At 41.4% G+C, this 16,084-nt stretch overlaps 2 protein-coding genes across 3 annotated transcripts in view; one reads left to right on the forward strand and one right to left on the reverse strand.

Annotated features, from left to right (window-relative positions):
• LOC106092981 (putative sodium-coupled neutral amino acid transporter 11) overlaps positions 1–16,084 on the reverse strand; it is a 208,889-nt gene that overhangs the window by 42,720 nt on the left and 150,085 nt on the right. The gene's annotated exons all lie outside the window — the stretch shown is intronic.
• LOC106092983 (phenoloxidase 2) lies at positions 2,337–13,234 on the forward strand. The gene is made up of 4 exons (XM_013259945.2): positions 2,337–3,370; positions 6,189–6,810; positions 12,562–12,797; positions 12,862–13,234. The coding sequence occupies exons 1-4, from the start codon at positions 2,381–2,383 to the stop codon at positions 13,072–13,074; spliced, it is 2,061 nt and encodes a 686-aa protein (XP_013115399.2). The 5' UTR covers positions 2,337–2,380; the 3' UTR covers positions 13,075–13,234.

Consider the following 16,084-nt stretch of genomic DNA (forward strand, 5'->3'; position numbering starts at 1 on the left):
GCAACCCACGACTGGAACGTCTATAAGGCTGAGCTATTAGCTGTGGAGCGTCTATGAGGCTGAGCTACTAAGGTGGGAAAAATTCAGAAGTCAGAGAATGTGTGGACAATGTCTAGTGAGGAAACATTGGAACTATTCGTTGACATACATTTCCCGGGAAACTCTCCAATGAAAAACGCACTATGGGAGAAAATCGAAAAAAAAAGAAGTAAAACATATGCCGTGTGAGAGCAGGTAGAGATAACTATTTGGATTATGAAGGAAGGAAGTCTAAGGAAGGGTTGCAGAAAACTCTTCAATAGGGTGAAAACCACAGGAGCAACTCATGACAGGAACGTCTATAAGGCTGAGCTATGACAATACAATGACAATGATAAGAAAGGCTCAGAATTTATTCATATTTATCCTGGATGGAATTTTGCAGCTCCGTGGAGGATATAGCGGAGGTCTCTAGACTAAGGAAGATGCTATCCTCATATCCTATTACGGTGGAAAAAATTCAGAAGTCAGAGAATGTATGGACAATGTCTAGTAAGGAGACACTGAAGGAAGGAAGTCTAAGGAAGGGTTGCAGAAAACTATTCAACAGGGTGAAAACCACAAGAAAAACTCATGACTGGAACGCTATAAGGCTGAGCTATGACAATACAATGACAATGATAAGAAAGGCTCAGAATTTATTCATATTTATCCTGGATGGAATTTTGCAGCTCCGTGGAGGATATAGCGGAGGTCTCTAGACTAAGGAAGATGCTATCCTCATATCCTATTACGGTGGAAAAAATTCAGAAGTCAGAGAATGTATGGACAAAGTCTAGTGAGGAGACACTGAAACTACATCTCCCGGAAAACTCTCCAACGAAAAACGCACAGTTGGAGAAAATCGAAAAACTAGTAAAAAATATGCCGTGTGAGAACGGATACAAATTTCTATTTGAAATTTGAAACGGTTAGAGCTGAGGTGTTAACGAGATCGTGTGCAAAATTTCAAGGCCCTAGCTTGTCTGGCCGCCTTTCGACAAATTGTTCGGGCTGCCAAATCTTTTTGCCTATCTCGGCTACAGCATGCACATTGTAATGGCAACTCCACGTAAACAGCCCTTCACGACCTAGTCGCCTGCATAGAGGGTTATCTCACTGTCAATGAATATGCAGTGGAAGCACTTCTAAAAAGGTGGAAGCACTTCTTAAAGGTGCTTTGAATAAAGTAAAACCGACGTCAATTATGAAGAAGCTGGAGTTTCTAGGCGCCTGTGTAGCCAAACTGTGGTCTACTGTCACTCTCGAAACCCGGTAGACGAGATGACAGGACCTAAGTCACTTTTTGCGAAATAATAGTGACTGATCCGAAGAGATGCGCCAGGTTGATCAACCGTCAATTTATTGTGCATCCCGAGAGTGACAGGGCAAGGAGGAGAGCCATTCGCCATATTCGCAGTCTCCGAGCCGATGAAAAGCCAAAGACGCTTGAGGCATTACTCCTCCCGGGCCTCGTAGGAGAATTTCAATTCGCCGAGCATCAACATGGATTTCGAAGACTGCATAGCACAACAACAGCTTTGCATGCCATCACCGCACACATTTGCCGTGACTTCAACCAGCCCAGGCCATGTCATAGGACGGTCCTCGTGGCACTGGACCTATCGAAGGCATTCGACACGGTCAGCCATGACAAATTATTTGAGAACATCGCCAAAACGTCCCTCCAGCCAGGCTTGAAACGCTGGGTCGTGAATCGTCTGTGTGGTCGCCAGTCATTTGTGGAATTTAGGGATAAGAAGTCGAAGCATCGTAGAGTGAAACAGGGAGTTCCACATTCCCTATTCCAGATGGCATAGAGATCGTATCATATGCGGACGATTGTACGATCATGGCATCAGGCCCCCCACCCATTGTTGACATCTGCGATAGGTTGAGTGTCTACCTCAACGAACTTCCCTCAAATTTCGCTGCAAGAAATCTGAGGATATCTGTTCACTGTTCACTACTAAGCGGATGGACTATTTGAGCCGCAGTCTCGGTCAACATTTGCATGAAATAATGTTCAAACATAAACATTTAATAGAAAATTTTAACCAAATGGGTTCTTCTGCCAAATTTGCTGAAAATGTCACTTCTACTGAAAATTCTATGAAGGCGGCACATTAACAAACTGGCCTTATCATACAATTGCGTTTGGTATGTCCCCACGAAGTAAAAATGCAATGCGCCGTTCTTTACTCACCAATTTCAATAATTTCATAATAAAATGCAGTTTTGCTAATCACTCAAAACCGCAATATGGGCGTCCAACACAGAGTATAAATACTGAGGCACCATTGCATTGTGCATTGTAGTGCAATTTACAATTTTGGTGCAATTTGACGACAAGAACTAAAACATGACAGAGGAAAAGAAAAATAATCTCCTGCTATTGTTCGATCGCCCCTCTGAACCGGTGTTCATGGAAAAAGGCAAAACAGCCACGGTATTCGATGTGCCCGACAAATATCTCACGGATCGCTATCGTCCCATAGGCAATGAGGTTCAGACACGTTTCAGCGATACGGCAGAACGCCGTGTTCCAGTGCGAGATATCTCATTGCCCGACTTGCGTATACCCATGTCCTTGCCACGCGATGAACAATTTTCCTTGTTTGTGCCACGCCATCGACAAATCGCAGGCCGTTTGATTGACATTTTCGTAGGCATGCGCAACATAGACGATCTGCTGAGCGTTGCAGTTTATGCTCGAGATCGAGTCAATCCCTTCCTCTTCAACTATGCCTTGTCGGTGGCATTGCTACATCGTCGTGATACCAAGGGTTTGGATTTGCCTTCTTTTGCCCAAAATTTCCCTGAGAAATATGTGGACTCGAAGGTATTCCGCAAGGCACGCGAGGAAGTAACGGTAGTGCCAGAAGGCTCGCGCATGCCCATCATTGTCCCCAGGGATTATACGGCCTCCGATTTGGAACCCGAACATCGTCTGTGGTATTTCCGTGAAGACGTGGGCATCAATCTGCACCACTGGCATTGGCACTTGGTGTATCCTTTTGAAGCGGGCGATAGATCCATAGTGGATAAGGATCGTCGCGGTGAATTGTTTTACTACATGCACGAGCAGATTATTGCCCGCTACAATATGGAACGTTTTAGTAACAATTTGCCACGTGTATCACGTTTCAATAATTATCGTGAGCCCATAAGTGAGGGATATTTTCCTAAAATGGATTCAATAGTGGCCAGTAGGGCGTGGCCACCGCGTTTTGCCAACACTAGTCTGAGTGACCTTAATCGTGAATCGGATCAAATCACCGTGGATATAAACGATTTGCAGAGATGGCATGATAAGCTATTGGAAGCTATCAGCATGGGATATGCTGTCGATGTAAGTATGAAACAAATTTATTGTGAAGTCATTGAGTCACAGTTGTTACTCCGATCTTGTGCAAAAACTGAAGTTTCAATCATCTTTTATGAGTTTTCAAGATTTATGTCCTATCGATAGATGGTTACAGCCCCCATTTCCATCGATATCTTATATATAAAATTCAATTTGTGTTTGTTTGTTTGGTTGTTCAGTAGAGACTCAAAAACGGCTGAACCGATTACCTTGAAATTTTCACAGATTGTGTAGGCTGGTCTGGAAGGAAACATTGTTTGATATCGGGAAGGGGGGCGGAACCTCCCCCTTATTCCAAAAGTACTACCCAAAAATAAAAGTGGACCAATCGGGACAGTATGGGATTCAAATGAAAGGTATTCAAGAGTAGAGTACGAATAAAATTTGGAATAATAAAAATTGGGTCCAAGTACCTGGGGGCCGCCCCAGCTCCAAAACCCCTTAAAATAGGTATATTTGGCGATCTTGACAATATGGGACTCAAATGAAAGGTATTCGGGCGAAAATGTAGGTTGGTCTAGAAAGAAATGTAGGCAATATAATTTTTCGGCATCGGAAGGGGGACGGACCCTCCACTTATGCCAAAAACAGAACTCAAAATCAAAATAGGACCGATCTTGGGACAATATAGGTATCAAATGAAAGGTATTGGAAATTATAATACGAATATTGTATTAAAATTTCAGTCTAAGTACCCATAGGGCCGCCCCAACCCCCAAACTCCCCCAAACAGGCATATAGGACGTTCATTTCAATATGGGGCTCTAATGAAAGGTATACGTGAGTAGATTTCAAATCTGGCATACAAAATCAGATCGAAGTATAGGGGGTCACGCCACCCCTCAAAAACGCCATTAGACATTAGATACTTGGCTGAACCGATTTTCTTAAAATTTTTATAGATTGTGCACGTTTGTCTGGAAGGAAACATAGGCTATATAATTTTTAGATATCGGGTGGAGGCGGACCCTACCCCTTACCCCAAAAACGCCACCCATATCCGAAAGTGGTCCGATGGGCACAATAAGGGTATCCAATGAAACGTATTGGAGACCAGAAAACGGATATGGTATTAAAATTTGGGTCCAAGTGCACAACGGGCCCCCCTCCCCTACCCCAAAACTTCTCTAAACAGATATCTTCGAAGATCATGTCAATATGGGACTCAAATGAAAAGTATTAGGCAGCAGATTACAAACATACAACATTAGGTCCAAGTAATGGGAGGACGCCCAACCACAAATGCCCCCAAATGGGCATATTAGTCTAGGTGGCGCTTTTCCTTCTAAAGAATTCTCACACATCAATGAGTGCTTTCCGATTCAAGTCTAAACTCAATGATAAGGGACTTTTTTTATAGCCGAGTCCGAACGGCGTTCCGCAGTAAGACACTTCTTTGGGGAAAATTTTGTAAATGACCATGCATGGCATTTACAAAAGCCCTCTTGGAAATGTAGCCAATATTAAGAGGGGATAAACCCCGCTTTGACCGATGTTCTCTCCAGGATTCGTACGCATCCAGCGTCATTCGCTACAATGGCACGAATTCGATATCCGCATTCAGGGCGAAGTGTCCCCACCCTAAAAAGATATTACAGCGTTAAAGAAGGTGCAGCGGAGCGGGCCCGGTTCGGCTAGTGATACTCTTAAAAACGTTTCTATTTGCCGATTTTTATAACACCGATGGATGGGGTATATTAATTTTGTCATTCCGTAAGCAACACATCGAGAATCCAAGGCGAACTAGCCATGTTCGTCCGTCTGTCTGTTGAACTTACACCACAGTCTTAAAAAATGAAGGTAATGAGCTGAAACTTTGCACAGATTTTTTTTTCTTCATGGACAGGTTAAGTTCGATCTGCCGATTTAAAGCTTTGGGCCAATAACAAGAGCATTTATTATCCAATTTCGCTAAAATTTGGCACAATGCGTTAGGCTCCCCGAACCAAATATGGTCAAAGTAAGGCCATATTTAAATATAACTTTTAGCTTGCTTTAGAAAAAAAGTGTAAAAAAGTATATTTGATTAAAGTTCATTCTAAGTTTTATTAAAAATACATTTACTTTCTTTTAAAAAATCCGCAATTACTTTTTGGGCAACCCAATAGCTGCGATATATACCAATCTCCCGATTTAAGTTTTTGGGCCCATAAAAGCAGTCATTACCCGATTTCGTTGAAATTTGGCACAGTGAGCTGTTTTGGGCTCGTCGACATCTGTGTTCAACATGGCACCGAACGGTCTCTATTTGGATATAGCTGTCATATAGACCGATATCCCGATTTAAGGACTTGGGCCCATAAAAGGCGCATTTATTATCCGATTTTGCTGAATTTTAGCACATTGAGCTGTGTTAGGCTCGTCGAAGACCGACCCCCGATCTTTTATATTTGAACATGGCTTCCATATATACCGATCTCCCTATTAAAGTCATTGGGTCCATATGAGCAGCGTTAATTATTCGATTTCTCTGAAAATTGGCATAGTGAGCTTTTTACATCTGTGCTTTATATGGTTCAGATCGTTTTATATTTGGATATAGCTGCCATATACACCGATCTTCCCATTTAAGTCCTTGGACCCATAAGAGGCGTATTTATTAGAAGATTTCGCTGAAATTAGGCACATTGAGCTGTAGCAAACCCTTGCATATCCCACCCGAAAACAGCGGAGAACGGACTAAATTAAGATATAGCTGCCATATAGATCAATATTCTGTTTTACCGCCTTGAACATTGAATTTGGCACAAAGTTACTTCCGAAAATAACACAAAATTTTTCTTCTTCTATTTCCACCTTGCAGGAAAGCGGAAATCGCCAACAGCTGACCGAAACTGATGGCATTAACATTTTGGGCAATATGATGGAATCATCAATCCTTTCACCAAATCGTAGCCTCTATGGTGATTTCCACAACATGGGTCATGTATTCATTTCGTATGCCCACGATCCCGATCATCGTCATTTGGAGACCTTTGGTGTCATGGGTGATTCGACCACTGCAATGCGTGATCCTGTCTTTTACAGATGGCATGCTCACGTTGATGACATTTTCCAAGAGCACAAGAGGCGTTTACAACCTTACACCTTACAGCAATTGGAATATAATGGCATTACTGTTGAAGGCGTACAGGTGGCCAGCGATGGTGGGATGGCCAATGTGTTCACCACTTTTTGGCAGCAGTCCGATTTGGATTTGTCACGTGGCATGGACTTTGTGCCCAGAGGCAATGTCTTTGCTCGTTTCACTCATTTACAGCATACCCCCTTCACCTATACCATGAATGTTAACAATGCAAGCGGTGCCCAACGATTTGGAACGGTGCGCATCTTTTTGGGGCCCAAAAATGATGAGCGTGGCCAACCGATGAAACTGCGAGATCAACGCTTGATGATGATAGAATTGGACAGATTTGTGGCGTCATGTAAGTTTTATGATATTGAAGTTCGATTCAGTTTTTGAATTGGCACAAACCATGTGTCATTAAAACTTATCTTATTTTCGGCTTTTTTATTTTCATTTATCATTTCATACCCCATATTGTTTTTATCGGGTTATATATCCGTATGGTGGAAATTTAAGTGGGGGCGAGCACTAGAAACTTGAATTTATATAGCCATTTCAGTTGCTTACCATACTTATTGTTTAGAGTATTTACATGTCGTACTCTACTCCTAAAACCCTTCCATTTAGACCCATATTTTTTTAAGCCAACAACATGTCTCTTCGAGCGAATGTGGGGCCCTTTGAGGCCCCAAAATTCCGATATAAATTTCTGCTTTATTCTGAAATACCTTGAATTAGAGCCCCATATTGTCATAGTAAGGCTATACGTCCTTTGATACCTTTTGGGGTAAAACTCTATGAAAGTTGAATCCATATTTCTACTTGTATAACCCTCATTGTCATGATAGGATTAAGGAAAAATGATGACCCCCAACACTTGTTGTCATATTTTTATGACAAATCCGTTCTGCTTTCCATTCTAGACCTCATATATGCCTCTTTGAGCTGTTCAGTGCCATAGCAATCCCTCACACAACCCCATTCTGATATTGAAATATGAAGTGCCCTATTTTCATCACATGATCATTATACCCACCCCCATAGGATGGGGTGGTGGGTATTTGCTGAACTTTTGCATGTAGTGTTTTGTTATGACTTCCAACAACTGTGCCAAGTACGCTCCAAATCGGCTTATAACCTGATATAGCTCCCACATAAACCGATCTCCCGGTTTGACTTCTTGAGCCATTACAAGCCGCAATTTTTGCCAGATTAGGCTGAAATTATGCATGCGATGATGTGGTATAACTTTCAACAACTGTGCCAAATACAGTTCAAATCAGTCTACAACCTGATAGGGCCCCCATGTAAAATGGTCTCTCGGTCATCCCTTTGAATGCTTACTTCAATGTTTAAATAGGGGCGTTGCCAAAGTTGTATTTAACCGCTGCTTAAGATATTGACTGACCTTCATTCACAAGAATACTCATTCGCATACTTTTTCTCCTGCACACAACAGTCATCTTTCGCAATCTAACCACTAATACTCCAACCTATGACTTTGCATTCACACAAATAGCGGATGTTTAGGTAAACCGAAACGACAATTTGTTGTGTTTCTGCTTTTTCTTCTTAAGTTTATTCCTCATTTTCATGAATTTTCTTAAGAAAAATTAATTTTCAAATATATTATCGCTTCTCTGGTAAAAAAACTTTCGATTATGCCAATTTTATTAAAATTAAGCCGTTTTGTCGCAATATGGAACATGGAAGTCCAATCTGAGTGATGTTCATTGCTGTCACAAGAAGCTTAGCTGCGAGCTACCGGGCGCATCCACAAGTTGCGGATAGTAGAATACTCCATACGGAGTAGTTGCTACGGCAGTCGCGGACAATCAGCGGTATCGAGCGGAGAGTCTTCATGAGAGGCCGGGCGGCACCGGTTCTTGCACAAATACTGAGTGTCGTCCGATAGTGGTTGGTGTGTGTTGCTATCTCTGGCTTTCCTTTTCCATTTGCAATCTTCGATCATTGAGCTCGTCACGAAAGAAAAACAAACAAAAGTTTTAAACTTTAATGATCTTCGCCTAACAGGCAAAAAACTTGAAAACTGAACAAATTCGGCAGAGCCCGGCCGGGATTCGAACCTCTGCACACGGAGCAACTACGAGAGCCGTTGTGTAGCGTTCGAAGCCATCAATACAACTTCCAACAGATGCACAGAATCATGTGCACCATGGAAGTAGTGTAATTGTCACAGCAAAAAAGTCTGTCATTACACAAAAACACATGGATTGGGAAAAAGTACAGCTAATAGTCAGGGTTGTCGAGCGTGGTTAATGTAGTAATTGGATCATAGAGGTGTTTTCGCAATAAATACGATTAAAATACAACATACCAACGCACGGCCCTTGAAGCCATCACACCTAATATGGTTGAAAAGTCTTCTAACCAAAGACGAAACGCGTCCCAAAGTGGTTGGTGTGTGTTGCTATCTCTGGCTTTCCTTTTTCATTTGCAATCTCCGATCATTGAGCTCGTCTCGAAAGAGAAACAAACAAAAAAAATCGAAGTTAGAAATTCCGTGCTGCCTACAAATCCCATAATTGTTTTCCAAACCACGCCCCTAGTTGGTTCATGTCAGGTATTGTGTCCCAGTCTCTGTTGGCCGCGAAAGCCGGGCAATGACATGGGAAATGCTCCAACGACTCATCATCTTATCCACATGCCCTACACATGCTATAAGTTGCCGCCTCTATTTTGACAAGTGAGCTCGCAGTCCTATGTGTCCCGTTGTGATATGGAAAGCTATACCGACCTCTTTTTTACTTACTTCCAGTAATAGCTTCGTGTTCTCAAGATCCGGATCTCCCAATTGGTTTTTCGCCGTCCTACCGACTGTTTCACTATTCCACAGTGTTCCATACGTGTTCGTCGCCTACGCCCTTAACTCGACTGCGTCGATCAGAAAGGCTTCGGGTTAATTAATATAATTGTAGGCAGTCCTCTGGCCTTCAATACCAAATCGTATGCTTTCTCATTCCCAGTTACTTCGCTATGGTCCGGCACCCATCCTCAGAGAAGGCTTAAATCTCCTTCCTACATTCCAAGACTGTTCGTGATCTTATGGACCTGGTTGTTATTGCCCTTATGGTCTGTTTACTGTCCGTAAATGAGTTCATACTCGACGTCCTCGCGTCGCATTCCGGGTTAACACGGATTACTGAGGAATAAATAAGTTTTGCTCTAATCACGGTCCTGTAGAGCCAGTAGACCATCCTCAGAATAAGGCCCCATTTCGAGCCTGCGGCCTGTCTACATAGTGGTCCGGCACCCATCCTCAGAGAAGGCGTAAATCTCTTTCTTACATTCCAAGACTGTTCGTGATCTTACCGCCAAGGTTGTTATTACCCTTATGGTCTGTTTACTGTCCGTAAATATGTTCATACTCGTCGTCCTCGCGTTACCACCAAACCACCTCACGCATTCTGTAATCACCCGGACTACTGAGGAATAAATAAGTTTTGCTCTAATCATGGTCCTGTAGAGCCAGTAGACGATCCTCGGATTCAGGCCCCATTTCGAGCCTGCTACCTGTCTACATAGTGGTCCGCCACCCATCCTCAGAGAAAGCGTAAATCTCCTTCTTACAATCCAAGACTGTTCGTGATCTTACCGCCAAGGTTGTTATTGCCCTTATGGTCTGTTTACTGTCCGTAAATGAGTTCATACTCGACGTCCTCGCGTTAGCACCAAACCACCTCACGCATTCCGTAATCACCCGGACTACTGAGGAATAAGTAAGTATTGCTCTAATCATGGTCCCGTAGAGCCAGTAGACCATCCTCGGATTCAGGCCCCATTTCGAGCCTGCGGCCTGTTTACATAGTGGTCCGGCACCCATCCTCAGAGAAAGCGTAAATCTCCTTCTTACATACCAAGACTGTTCGTGATCTTACCGTCAAGGTTGTTATTGCCCTTACAGTCTGTTTACTGTCCGTAAATATGTTCATACTCGACGGCCTCGTGTTAGCACCACACCACCTCACGCATTCCGTGTTCACCCGGATTACTGAGAAATAAATAAGTTTTGCTCTAATCATGATCCTGTAGAGACAGTAGACCATCCACGGATTCAGGCCTCATTTCGAGCCTACGGTCCGTCTACATAGTGGCCAACATCTGTGAGCCTTCCCGGTATGCTACTGAATGTGCCACTTCCAATTTAGTTTCTTGTGCAAGATCACTGCTAAGTATTTGACGAAATATTGGGTTGCCCAAAAAGTAATTGCGGATTTTTTAAAAGAAAGTAAATGCATTTTTAATAAAACTTAGATGAACTTTAATCAAATATACTTTTTTTACACTTTTTTTCTAAAGCAAGCTAAAAGTAACAGCTGATAACTGACAGAAGAAAGAATGCAATTACAGAGTCACAAGCTGTGAAAAAATTTGTCAACGCCGACTATATGAAAAATCCGCAAATACTTTTTGGGCAACCGAATAGTTCCATTGAGGAAACGTGGTGCATTAAATTGACCCACCTTGTCTTCCTCGCGAACAAGCAGAATTCGGTCTTTTCTGGGTTAACATTGAGTAGGTCTAGACCAGTCGTGTGCCATATGCAAGACCCTTTCGGCCCTTCTGCATATCTGGTTCGGATCCTAACCCCAAAGAAGTATTATTATATCGTCTACATAACAGACGGGTTCAAATCCCTCCTCAGTCAGCATCCGTAATAGGTGATTTATTTCTATTTATCACCCATAGGAGTGGCGACAAAATGTCCCCATGTGGCGAGCCCTGTGCCCTGTTCTCCCTTATATATATGTCATGGGACCCACAATTTATCTACCGTTCCGTAGCATTTGGTTTGTACAGTCTCAAAAACCCGATCCACCTGGTACTGGTCTAAGGATTGGATCAGTGTGTCGGTCCGCATATTGTTAATGGCCCCTCGATGTCAATGCGTACCACCAATGTCTACGTTTTGGCATCGAAGGATTCTTCCATTTTGTGCACAACTTTGTGCAGGACAGTCTCCACCGACCTTCCCTTGACATAGGCATTCAGTTTCAATTTGAGTAGTTCGCTGTATATTCTACTCTTTATCATGGTGTCCATAATACGATCCATGGTTTTGAGTAGAAAGGGCGTAAGGCTTAAAGGTCTAAAGGTTTTTAGTGTCGCATAACTTGCCTTGCCTTGGGCTTGGGTATAAATACTTCCCTTGTCTCCTATCAGGCTTTCGAAGTATATGCAAGTCTCAGGCACGCTGTGAAAATACGGGCCAGATTGGGCGCCTGATAGTCGGCCTCCTTCTGTAGTAACGCCGGAAATATTCCATCAGGTTCGGGTGACTTAAATGGTTTGAAGTTCATAAAGGCTTCCTTTGCCATAAAATAGGTAATGATAAGCCTTCGATCAATCTCATTATTTCAAGATTCCGGTGTCTCCGTAAGTCCAGTCTTATCATGGGGAAAACGTGTTTTTATCAAAAGCCTCTACATGTCCTCAGTTGTCTCTGCTCTCACTCCCATGTCGCCTACTTCAGTTTGGACATGGGTTTTTAAGAAAAACTGTTTCATATTGGCGGCGTTATTTACGCTATCGACCTATTCGCAGAAAAGCTTCCTGGATACACGTTTTTTCCGCTCGGATAGTCATATTGTATTCCTTGAACCGTTTGAAATGCACATCCCAATAAACTTCCGCTTTTTATAAAGACTGCTCTGTTATAAAGACTGCGGACCTCTTTCCCAGTATTGTGAATCTCCCCGGTCATCAAGGGTTTTTCTTGGGCTGATGTCCTTTCTCTAAAGAGAACAACTATCGTCGAAAGACCCCACTAGTGCAGTCGTAATCCTGTTGACATTGTCATCAGTGTCTTCTATGCTTGGACAATCTAAATAATTTTGTCCAAGTCTTCTCTGAGTAGTCTTCCGAATTTTGGCCAGTAAATAATGATGCTTCTTAACTCCTTTTACCCAATTTTTGTCGAATTAAGATTAAATATGGTACTTAAAGAACATTTTTTGCACTCTTATAACATGGAAAATATCAACATTCGTTTTTTCTTGTGAAATACTGTAAAAAATTTTTCTCTGTAAAAACCATCAAAAGCTGTGGTGGTTTGTCTGAAAGTCGTTCTCTCGTATCTTTATTTTAGTTAATCCCGGACAAAATACCATACGACGCCGTTCAGATGAATCTAGTGTGACCATACCCTTTGAGCGCACCTTCCGCGATTTGAATAATCGTCCAGCTGAAAACACTTCTGAGGAATTGGAATACAATTTCTGTGGTTGTGGTTGGCCTCAACACATGCTGATACCCAAAGGTTTACCGGGAGATGGTTTGCGCTGTCAACTATTTGTTATGGTTTCCAATTATGAAGATGACCGGGTAGGCTAACTGTTATAGTAGAGTAAAACCTTAGTTAAAACTTTCTCTTAAATGTTCATTTTAGGTTGATCAAGATCTGGTGGGTAGCTGCAGTGATGCCTCCTCCTATTGTGGGGTGCGCGATCGTAAATATCCTGATCGTCGTGCCATGGGTTTCCCATTCGATCGTTTGCCACGTCAAGGTGCTGAACAGTTGGTGAATTTCCTTACACCCAATATGAGCATTGTGGATGTCAAAATTCGTCACGATGCCAATCGTGTGGTGCAACGTCAATAGTAAACCAACCATACAGAAGAAAAGAGAAAATGATTTTTGGCATAACCAAGAGCATAAGAAAAATGGACTAATGAATAGACTACACAAACTATAGACTAAGTTAAAAAATTTCAGAAAATATATCAAAGTCATCTATAAATAAAGTTGCTATAAAACGTAATGTTAACCATATATGCGACAATCAAAGAAGAAAAAAAAATGGAGCATCTAATCGGAAGTGGGAAAAATAGTACGTTTAGTGCAGAAATTGGTACTTTTTTTTACTTTTTTGTACGGATTGAGCTAGAGGTCTGAATTTTGATATTTAGGTATACTATGGTAACCTAAGAAGTTTTTTGAGTTTTTGGAAATTTGTACATTTTGGTACCATACAAGTACCAAAAAAGTACGAAATGGTTGCACTTTAAACAAGCCATATAGATAGAGCTAGAATTGTGAAATTTGACTTAAAAGACATATGCTGCAAAATATAACGGGTGAAAAGAAAAAATGGAAAAATAGTACTGATAACGGGGAAAAACGTACGTTTAGTACCGAAATTAGTACCATTTGGTAATTTCGTTACAGATGGAGCTAGAGGTCTGCAATTTGGAAATTTACAATTATGAAATGCACGATGGGTGACTAAATGATCTTTTCACAATTTGAACATTTTGGTACAAAAACTGGTACTATTTGGTACTTTCATTACACATGCAGCTATAGGTCTGAAATTTAGCTGTACAACTAGGAAATATATAATGGGTAAATAAATGATTTTTTCACAATTCGTACATTTTGTTACCGGGATTGGTACCATTTGGTACCACGATGATTGACTGAATGATCTACGGTTCGGTATATTTGGTACCGAACCATTTGCTACCTTCTTTGCAGATGGAGCTAGGGGTCTGATATTTGGCATGTGGTTACAGCTAAGACATAAATAATGGATTTTGAAATTATCTATTCACAATTCGTACATTTTGATACAAAAATTGGTACCGTTTTGGTACTTTGTTAGCAAATGGAGCTAGAGGTCTGATATTTTGGCATGTAGGTACAACTACGACATAAATGATGGGTGACTTAATGATTTTTTTACAATTCGTACATTTTGTTACCGAAATTGGTACCAGTTTGAAACTTGTCATGTAGGTACAACTTGGTCATAAATGATTGGTGACATAATGATCTCTTCACAATTTGTACATTCTGTTACCGAGATTTGTACCTTCTTTGCAGATGGAGCTTGGAAATAAATGATGGGTGACTAAATGATTTATTCACAATTTGTACATTTTGGTACCGAAATTGGTACCATTTGGTACTTTCATTACAGATGCAGCTAGAGGTCTGAAATTTGGCTGGTACAACTAGGAAATATATGAAGGGTGACTATATGATTTTTTTCACAATTCGTACATTTTATTACCGAAATTGGTACCATTTGGTACCTCTTTGAAGAGGTCTGAAATTTGGCATATAGGTACAATTTGGAAATAAACGATGATTGACTGAGTGATGTATGGTTCGGTATATTTGGTACCGAACCATTTGCTACCTTCTTTGCAGATGGAGCTAGGGGTCTGATATTTGGCATGTGGGTACAACTAAGACATATATAATGGATTTCTAAATGACCTATTCACAATTCGTACATTTTGATATCAAAATTGGTACCGTTTTGGAACTCTCTTAACAAATGGAGCTAAAGCAACTAAGACATAAATGATGGTTGACTAAATGATTTTTCAAAATTCGTACCTTTTGTTACCGAAATTGGTACCATTTAGTACATTCTTTGCAGATGGTGTTAGAGGTTTGAAACTTGTCATATAGGTACAACTTGGACATAAATATGGGTGACGTAATGATTTATTTACAATTTGTCCATTTTGGTACCGAAATTGGTACCATTTGGTACTTTCTTACTTCATTTGGTAGGAGCTAGATGTCTGAAATTTGGCATGTATGAACAACTACGACATAAATGATGGGTGACTAAATGATCTATACACAATTTGTACATTTTGGTACCGAAATTGGTACCATTTGGTACTTTCTTACTCCACATAGACCGATCCACCGATTTAATGTCTTAGGCGCATATCCGATTTTGCTGAAATTTGGGACAGTGATTTGTGTTAGGCCACTCGACATCCTTCTCAAATTTGGCCCAGATCGGTCCAGATTTAGATATAGCTGCCAAATAGACCGATCGCGCGGTTTAAGGTTTTAGGCCCATAAAAGGCGGATTTATTGTCCCATGTCGCCGAAATTTGGGATAGTGAGTTGTGTTAAGTCCCTCGACATTTTTTTTTGCAATTTGGCTCAGATCGGTTCAGATGTGGATATAGCTGCCATATAGACCGATCTCTCGATTTAAGGTATTGGGCCCATAAAATGGGCAGTTATTCTTCGATTTTGCCAATATTTTGGATAAGTAGTTGCCATTGGCCCTTCGACATCATTTTTCAATGTGGCCGAGATCGGTCCACATTTGGATATAGCTGCCATATAGTCCGTCCTCTCGATAAAAGGTTTTGGGCCCAAAAAAGGCGTATTTATTGTCCGATGTTACCGAAGTTTGGGACAGTGAGCTGCGTTAGGCCCTTCGACATCTTTTTTCAATTTGACTTAGATAGGTCCAAATTTGGATATAGCTGCCATATAGACCGATCTCTCGATTTAAGGTTTTGGGGCCAAAAAAGGCTCATTTATTGTCCGATTTCGCCGAAATTTGGAACAATGAGTTGAAATAGGTTCTTCGACACCTTTCTGCAAATTGACCCAATATCGGTCCATATTTGAATAAAGCTGCCATATAGACCGATCTATCTATTTAAAGTCTTGGCCCCATAAAAGTCCCATTTATAATCCGATTTCGCTGAAATTTGACACAGTGATTTATGTTAGGCTTTTCGACGGCTGTATCGTATATGGCTCAGATCGGTTTTTATTTGGATATAGCTACCAAATGGTACAGTACCTCCCCAATGTCGCCAGCATTAGGAGGTATTAGCCACCG

The sequence above is a fragment of the Stomoxys calcitrans genome, chromosome 5, assembly GCF_963082655.1.
Source record: "Stomoxys calcitrans chromosome 5, idStoCalc2.1, whole genome shotgun sequence".
Classification (NCBI taxonomy): Eukaryota; Metazoa; Arthropoda; class Insecta; order Diptera; family Muscidae; genus Stomoxys; species Stomoxys calcitrans.

Excerpts from the sequence above, each read along its gene's own strand:
- LOC106092983 (XM_013259945.2), top strand. The coding sequence starts at position 2,381 with ATGACAGAGGAAAAGAAAAATAATCTCCTGCTATTGTTCGATCGCCCC. Across the intron at positions 3,371-6,188 it reads GCATGGGATATGCTGTCGAT|GAAAGCGGAAATCGCCAACA; the intron begins GTAAGTATGAAA and ends TCCACCTTGCAG. Across the intron at positions 12,798-12,861 it reads CCAATTATGAAGATGACCGG|GTTGATCAAGATCTGGTGGG; the intron begins GTAGGCTAACTG and ends TGTTCATTTTAG.